The sequence below is a fragment of the Helobdella robusta genome (genome assembly GCF_000326865.2).
Source record: "Helobdella robusta unplaced genomic scaffold HELROscaffold_15, whole genome shotgun sequence".
NCBI classification, from domain to species: domain Eukaryota; kingdom Metazoa; phylum Annelida; class Clitellata; order Rhynchobdellida; family Glossiphoniidae; genus Helobdella; species Helobdella robusta.
In genome coordinates this window covers 1,990,455-1,999,534 of record NW_008703839.1, presented here as the reverse complement: position 1 = coordinate 1,999,534, position 9,080 = coordinate 1,990,455, and the positions used below count along the sequence as shown (strand labels likewise).

Below are 9,080 nucleotides of genomic sequence, written 5' to 3'. Positions count from 1 at the left end.
ACTCAGAAAAGCGATACAGCACAGCAGCGTCGCATATATAGCATATCAAATAACAAAATATACATGCATAGAATGTCTAGTAAAATATATAGATATATATAGGCGGCACGCCTCAAAGACGCAATCATTATCATCACAATCGTCACAGTTTCACAAAATATACAGGCGGCATATTTCAATCGCGCAATCATTATCATCACAATACAGGCGGCATATTTCAATCGCGCAATCATTATCATCACAAACGTCACAACTTCACAAAGCTCCCCACCCTCTAAAACGTCGTCCCGACGTTTGCTCTTATAGATTTTCACCAGACTCAGGAACTTCCACCATTCATCTTTCTAGCTCCGGTCCCCACCTCGTCGGTTTCCTCCTTTTTCTTTTTGTTGTGGCCGTCGTGCTCGATTGAGTTTCCGTCAGTTGCTGATCGTTTTCTGTCGGTCGTTCGTCCAGACCAGCAAACAGGTCCATCGATGGCTGGTTACCTACGGCAAACAAATCTGGTCGCTGATCAAAGAGTTCGTCAGCAAGCTTCACAAGTTCTGGAACAATGTCCGGCTGCCCTGGTAAAAATTCTGGCCTATCTTTGCCTGTCCAGGTTTGGACAAGCGACTCGGTCGACTCGTCGCTACTTCGTGATGGTGCTTCTGTTGGCTCCCCTATGGAATCGTCTTCTGCGATGTCTTCAGGCTCAACCTGTTCCGCAATCACCTTCTGATGCGCCGGAGTATGTCGCCTCAGCTGTTGTTTTATCGGTCGTGCATCCTGAGTATCAATCTTATGAAAAACTCCTTTTGCAGCACCTATTTCCCCACTCGCACAGCTAAATCTGTCTGAGAAGCTTTTAAGTATTTGAATCAACTCTTCTCTTGCTTTCTTAGAAATATCTTTTACTAATCCATCAACCATACCTGTAACTTCTGTTAGATTTTCATATGCTAGACGATCAACTGATTCCTTTGCTTCCACAGCCGATGATAAATCTGGCAATCGCGTTCCCCGGTTTATCACCCCCGGCTGATCGTTGACATTCAAGATCCTAACACACTGTCTTTCATATTTTATAGGTAGTAACGTTCTAGCTACATATACACCCAATTCTATTTGTCTGTTTTCCGAACACATAAATCCGGTCGATTCCAACTTGGACGGCTGGCGAACAATCATCTTTGCTGGCACGTCTAATTCAGTCTGCGCAGGGATGCGCACTTCTGTGTGAACTTCAATACGACAAAGCTTCCTGCATGAAAAATGTTTAATAACTAAGTTCATCGTTCTATTTTTGTTACCCACGGTGATTTTTCCTTCGCCAAACTTCCACGAGATATGATTGTTCCTGAGCCAATCTAAACCTAAAACAATTTTTGAAACATGATCAGACACCAACACTAACGCTGATTTGGAATAATCATCAACTTTAATTTGCAACTTCATTTCTCTTTTGACTGGAATTTCTGTGTTGTTGACAGCTTTCAATTTTTTTTTCGTCGGTCTGATCTTTGTGACATCAACCATAGACGTTGGAACAATGGATACACTACTGCCACTATCAAGTAAACCTAATCTTCTTTTGCCATTAATTGTGATTGGCAGATACAAGACACGATCGTTACTTTCAATTGACTTGTTCACGTGATCCACTGTGCTGCTTGTTATTTCTTTTTGCGGGCATTCCCTCACAAAATGACCTGTCTTTCCACATTTGTAACAACCTTTGAAATTCACTTGACTATAAGTTTGGGATTTGCAGGTTTCATTCTTCTGAGGACATTTGACTGCAAGATGACCTGGTTTCTTACAATTAAAACAAATTTTCTCTCGCTCAACTCGGGATACCGTTGGCTGCACTCTTTTATTTCTGAGTTCTTCGAATGACTTTTGAAGGAACGCAATCTGTCGTACCATCGACTCCATGTTTTCTGCCCCTGCTTGAAAATCTTTAACCTGCGGGTCAAACCTGTGAGATGAATCTACCACCATCTTTGAAACTTCAAGACGCTGTGCGAATCTAAGAGCATCGTCAATGTTCTTTGGTTCTTTTTCCCTAACCTTTAATTCTAATTTAGCATTATCGAGGGCTGTCAAGAAAAAGTCCCTAGCTAGATGTGTAGCTAATCTTGACTGCTCTCCTGGATAGGCTAATGACATGAGTCTTTTAGTAACCATCGACAACTCTCGTAACGACTCACCAGGTTTTCGACGAAGAATCTGTAATTCGTACCTGTATGACTCTTCATGACCTCTTGTTCCAAAACGATCTTCTAGCTTAGATACCAGCTCTTGGTAACCTAAACCTGTTAAATCCCAGAGAACCTGTGAAGCTTCACCTTTAACGAACATGACAAATACGCTTCCATGTCTACGAGATTCCAATTATTGTACCTGGCACATATCTCAAATTTTTTAAGAAAGTTTTGAGACAGCCGGTGCCATCAAATCTGTCAGGTCGAAGCAATTCGCGACGACAAAAGTCGTTGTCACGCTCGGCACCTATACGCGGTTGATGAACCTGAGACTTCATATCAGTTGAATGAAGCGGTTCCCGACTGTCACTCGTCGACTTGTGTTCAACTGTGTCTCTCTCTCGCTCGGTCGCTCTGCACCTGTTGCAGTTACCTAAAATTTTATTTCGCCGTGATCTACTGGACGCCAATCGCAGCTCATTCAGTCCGAACTCCTGTAACTTTGGATCACCCAGGCACCTAAAACCTAAAATATCCTGTTTGAGGATAAACCTGTAACCTAAATTGTTTGCTGAAAAATCAATGCGCGGCTTTTCTTCGTACCTGTCAACAATTTCAAAACGATTGTTGTTTAAAACAATTTCATTTTTTTGGCTGGCGGGCGTTGAAAGTCTGCTCGAGGTTGATTTTCGATCCTCCTTCGGTTCCTGTGACCTAACATCTAAAAAAGTTTCATGTTGTCGAACATGGCACCTGTCACCTAAAAAATTTGGAGAATCATCTTGGCTCCTGCTGCACCTAAAACCTGTTATGTTTGAAAAAGAGGCCCCACGTTGGGCGCCAATTGTAGATTTTCGCCGGGCGACATTCGAATTCCGCACCACGCGGTCCCGAACCGCGTCCGCATACGAATATCCACCCGAACCTTCGCTTCGGCGGAGTCTTTTCTGGCCGGGATCCGCCACTCTACAATAGACCCTCTCAGGGTCTGAAAACACGGGCCGGGCGGAAGTTTGTTCGCGCCCTGCTTGTTGACTAGAGACGCCGACCTCGTCAACTATCAACAAGTCTTCTTCAACATCCATTATTTTAGGTAGAATAATTAAACCGAGCCAAACTTCGAGTGTACACTTCTTTTATTCAATAAAAGAAATAAAATAACAAACAAAATAGTACAAATCAAACCTCTGTCTTTATTAAAACAAAACGATAAATCCAAAATTAATCTATTAATAATACAACTACCAAGCAAGAGACAAAACCTAAAATTAAAATAACAAACGACCCCTCCTCCTATATCTCAACTCGCGGCCTTTTATATGTTTTTACCGCCCTATCTACATAACGCTTTCTATATCATAGAAAATTCTATACTCCTATCTATACTCTTTTCCTATACTCAGAAAAGCGATACAGCACAGCAGCGTCGCATATATAGCATATCAAATAACAAAATATACATGCATAGAATGTCTAGTAAAATATATAGATATATATAGGCGGCACGCCTCAAAGACGCAATCATTATCATCACAATCGTCACAATTTCACATAATATACAGGCGGCATATTTCAATCGCGCAATCATTATCATCACAATACAGGCGGCATATTTCAATCGCGCAATCATTATCATCACAATCGTCACAACTTCACAGTATTAAATAAGAAATAACATTTTTGGTCATTTGCATAATTGATTGAAAGAATAATTTTTTGTGTTCGAGATGATGATGGCGCATGAATAATTTACAACGAATGAAAATATACGAGGTGTGCCAATTTTGTATTCTTCATTTTGTTTACAGAATGTTTCGTTCATAAAAATTTATTTAATGAACGAGTTTTGTTTTCAATAATCAGTATGTATTAAAATGAATTTGTATGTGGCGTGTATGATCGTGTTGGTACCAGTGTATGCGTGTGGTGTTCCCTTGCGCTGATGTCCTGCAAAGATGAAGTCATATTGGTTAGAACATGAACACGAACAATCATTATGCCTGAATTGTTAGTTTCATTTAAACTTTAATTTAAATATTATTTATTCATGTGTTTGTCTGTTTACATTCAACTATCTTTTCTATCATTTTCAACCATCTCATTCGTCGGCTTCTTCGCTGTCCTTTGTAATCTTTTGTATTTTGGCATATATAAATATATATATATATATATATATATATATATATACATGTGTGTATAGTATATTAATATATTTAAATAAACACACACATCTATATTATTTATCTATATATTTACTTAACCTTGCCCCATTTGAAGCTTAACAAGCACTTTTCACCGAAGAAGAAATAATATGCATGTTCGGAGGCTTGTAATAATTCATAATCATGCACTTTAGCAATCGATCATTTCGCAATTTTGAATCCACTTTGCCTGCTTATTCAACGATCCATCGTAGCTAATCATTACGTACACAACTTTTTTCATCCTCTCCCATTGCATCGATTCGCTCACATCAATACTTTCAATTTTGATTCTATTTGTTTATTTACTTTTAACTCTTACACTCCTGAGTGACAATTTTAGTATTTGGTTGGCTTATCAATAAATTTTGTTGATTTTTGTTATTGCTAAACTGAAACTGAGGTAAAACTGAACTTCTTACAAAACAATTTCTACTCATTTAGTTGCTCAACATTTTCCTGTCTCATAATAGGCACCCACATCAACACCACACAACGCTCTATTACCGGCACTGCATCGTACTCACAAAATCCCAGATGATCTTTTAGCTGTGTACAAACTGCGTTCAAATCAAATTTTTATACCGTTGAACGGAACGCAAAACATGGCACGTTTGCGCTAAGTAGTTGCCTGTTAGAAAATATTACACAAGACATTGAAAAACATCACCCGGTTTATAGATTAGTGATTTGTAACTATTTTTTTTACAAGGAAATTTTTCAGATCCAAATCACGTGTTTTATTATTTTAATGAATCGGACACATTTTATAGATGCATCTAACTGCGTATCCAAACAAACAAATAAATAGACGAACAAGCAAACATACATAAGGACAGACAGACAAAAACAGACACACAGCCAAACAAACAGACGAATAGACAGAAAAACAAACAGACAAACAAACAGACAAACAAACAGACAAGCTGACAGAGACATACAGACAGTCAGAAAAACAATTTTATCAAATGAAAGGAAATTGCCTGAACTACATCATAACTGTTAATGCATTTAATATCGGCATGAAAAGTCTCAGTTCACACAATGCGAAAAGATTTCATGTTTTCTCCTTCATCGGTCCTATTAACTTCTCTCTCTCTCTTTTTCTCTCTCTCTCTCTCTCCGTCGATCTCTATTTATTTATCAATTTTTCTATCTCTCTTCCATTTTCACTTCCACATTTGTCATTTTTAATTTTTTGTTCTGTTTTAGTATCATGTATTCTTCTTTTCTACCTTTTCACACGCACACGCACGATGTTGTGTTTGCGCTTATTTCTATGTTTTACTTCTTCTTATTTTTCCTATCAACTTTTTTTTATTTATTTTTCATTGGTTTAATTTCCCCATTCCTAATCTTCAAACATTTTAAAACTTTATTTTGTGTTTGGCTTGCATCGATAGAAATATTCTTTCAGAATTTAATTACATTCATTTCAATGGAATCCTATTGGAAGGATCTGCGTCAGATTAGGTTACGATGTCCCCCGTTTTGATTTGAATTATTTCATGGCTGTTTAAAATTTTGTTTCAAAAATGAAAAGATTGAACTAACGTTTCCTTCAGTCTTCTGCAAAAATACAAAAATGTAATAACAGACCATAAATAAAAATCAACAGTCGTGAAACTTTTTCAAATGAATAACATACAGGCTAAAGTTGTTTCTTTGTAATCAAATTCAAAACAAAAACTTTTAAAATTGCTCAAACAAAGTGGGAAATCTATCTTATACAAAAGCTTTTTTGTAAATGAAAAAGTTAAAGATGCAAAAATATAAATGCAAAAAAGACACTAAAAATCTCAAAAATAAAAACAAACCTATCAAATACATCACATTCATTCATGCATTAACCTGTTTAAAAACTTATGTAAGCTTATGCAAACATAGTTAAACAAGCTCAAACAAACACACTTGCAAACAAACACACGTGCAAACAAACACATGCAAACAAACACACGTTCTAACAAACATAAGTATAAACATACAAACAAACACACGTGCAAACAAACAGACGAACCAACGTTATATTGGCCATCTTGAAATATGTATTAGTAGATGCAGTGAAAGTCATTACACGAGCAAAAAGGTAAATAGACTCAGGAGTGTAAGGAAATCAACGGAGAAATCTAATCATCTCTTTTATCGCCGGCAATAAAATGTAGAGCCAGAGAATTAATTAACTATTTTAACGAGTTGCTAACAAAAGGACTAGTTGAACTGCATCTTGTCGATAGAGAAATGAATGCACAGCTCCTGTCGGCAGATGTTTTGCGTGGACGACGTGAATGTTTGACGATGAGAATGATGACAATTGTTACGCGTGTCTATTGAATATTGTATTATTATGATGTGTGTGAACGAACTGTATGCAATGAAAATTATGCGAAGAATTTATTTATTAGATGACTAATAAAATATAACTTTGCATTTTTCCAATATTCAGCATCTTTGCTACCAACAATATTCGATAATTTTGAACACTGTAGATGCAATTGTCAGACGATAAATGTGATCAGCTCATATAAAACTTAACGCACGTAATGCGTATTCGCTTAAATTGATTGGAGTGGTGTAACAATGTTACAAAGAAATTATGTTTATCTTTTTTCATTGTAACAAAAAGTGTTGTCTGTCTGCGTTCTTCGATTGTGTGTATGTATTGTGGACTTTTCCGAAAACATTCGTTTTGTAATTTCGAACAATTCACGCATAATAAAAATTTGAATATAAAATTTGTTACTAAAATGATAACAATGAAAAAATAATTGAATTAAAAAACTAACTTCGAAAAGATCATATACAGCGATCGAATATTTTATTCTTCGGATTGCAGTGACGACCGACAACAATTATTATTATTTAATTACTTCGGCGTCCAAAAGAAAAATTTAATTCATCCACAAAAAACAGCAACATTTCCTCCGTCCATCGAAAGTTTTGTTTTCCATTGAACATTCAGCGAACCTTTTCTTCGTGGCGAATTTATTTCTTGATATCGCGCACGCCCAGGTCGTTACGTTTTGTTCGCTTATTAAAAGGAGTGCGAATTAGTCTGGCCGACTTTTGTGTTGTTTTGTGGTGGGCGTCAAGAATGTTATACATTATCACTCTCGTTCAAGACGCTGGTTCACTTTGCCTTTAATCTATATGCAGAGATTGTCGTAATATATAATGCACGTTGTGCTTGCTTGCGTACTGTAGACGTAACATGCATGCCTTATGCCTAGTAATCTCCGTACGTTGAGTTTATGCGCCTGCTGATTAGATGATGCTTTATGGTGCCAGTGCTTATTCTACTTGATTAATAACAATAAAAGTAAATTTTTTCATGGTTTTTTTAAATTCATGACTCATCCATGACCTTCATGGCCAAGGTCGATTTCTGAAGTTTTTAAATTTTGGACACGGATTTTGTTGCCTGCGTGCTGCACCCTGAATATATTAGCACCCAATAAAACTTCATCATTTACTCAATCTAGTTTTAGATCACCTCACTTACTCACTAATCCATTATCTAATCCATTGTGACTTTTGAAATTTCAGATCTGATTTTGCCTCGTGCTCTCATCATTAAAATTCTCAAGATGAGTTTTGTATGATAGTTCATCAACCTGATTGTTCAATGTAGTTCACATTCGGTTGCATTAGGTAATGAAATAAATATTGACTTGAATAGATCTTCAGAAATTTCGCTGCTGTTATATATCTCATTCAAAATTTCTGTCACCTTTGATGTGAAAAAACTTAAAAATTACATTTTCACTTTAAATTTTTCTTTAGCGTCAAACTTGGCTGCACAGCACATTGCACGTGCACAGGCACATCATGCAATGCACTCCAACAATATTTCACATAATGCCATATGAATGGAGTCGACGATGTATTGGAAGCAACATGAACTCCTCCTTCGTCCTAATTAATTTATTAAACTTTTTTCAAAAACTACGCCAATTTTCTGTTTGGCTTGAATATGATTCAAATTTTAGCATTTAAATATTTTTTGAAATTATCACCAAAACCTTTTTAGTTTTTTCACTCATCAATGTTTATAATATGGCAGCATATCATTTTGCAAGAACCTAAATTTTTTTGTGATTAATTCTCAATGAAAAGATAATTTTGATATTTTCTCTTAAATTTCAATTTTTCAACAAGAAGACTTCAAAACAAAATTAGAGCATGCAACAGAACCAGTTATTAGACAACTTTCAAATCATTTAGCTAATAGTTTAAATTGACTACATACATGTAAACTCATAAGAAAATCAAAAGCTAAAAATTTTTGAACTGATAAATAACAGAATATTTACAATCATTGTATCTGTTGGCAGCCATATTTGCGGTCGAATTAAGCGGTTTCTACTTACCTTTTTGGTTCAAACCAAATAAGGTGTACGCAACAGACTTTGAATCTTCCTTGAAAGTTTGGTTCAAATAAACGGCAAATTCTGCTTTTCTGATCCAACTATCTGGCTTATAAATAAATAAAAGCTTTTAGGGGTGATAGTTGTTTAGCTTTGTTAGTAACTTCAATTAGTAATGAGTAAAGTTGAGCAGTTTATCAATTCAAAATTAAACTGTTATTAAATGGAAATGACAAATAATTTATGTAATAGAATCACAATTAAAACAAGCAATCACAAAATAAATATTTAGATAATCACTATTACTGTCACAGCGCATGTCTCTGGTG

General features: G+C 36.0%; 1 protein-coding gene across 1 annotated transcript; it reads right to left on the bottom strand.

The window, feature by feature from the left end:
• Positions 1 to 336: 336 nt before the first annotated feature.
• On the bottom strand, positions 337 to 3,271 carry HELRODRAFT_169344 (hypothetical protein; the record flags this gene model as incomplete). The annotated part of the gene is made up of 3 exons (XM_009015170.1): positions 337 to 1,500; positions 1,729 to 2,330; positions 2,386 to 3,271. 3 exons carry the CDS (start codon positions 3,269 to 3,271, stop codon positions 337 to 339), a joined length of 2,652 nt encoding a protein of 883 aa, XP_009013418.1.
• Between the last annotated feature and the right edge of the window lie 5,809 nt (positions 3,272 to 9,080).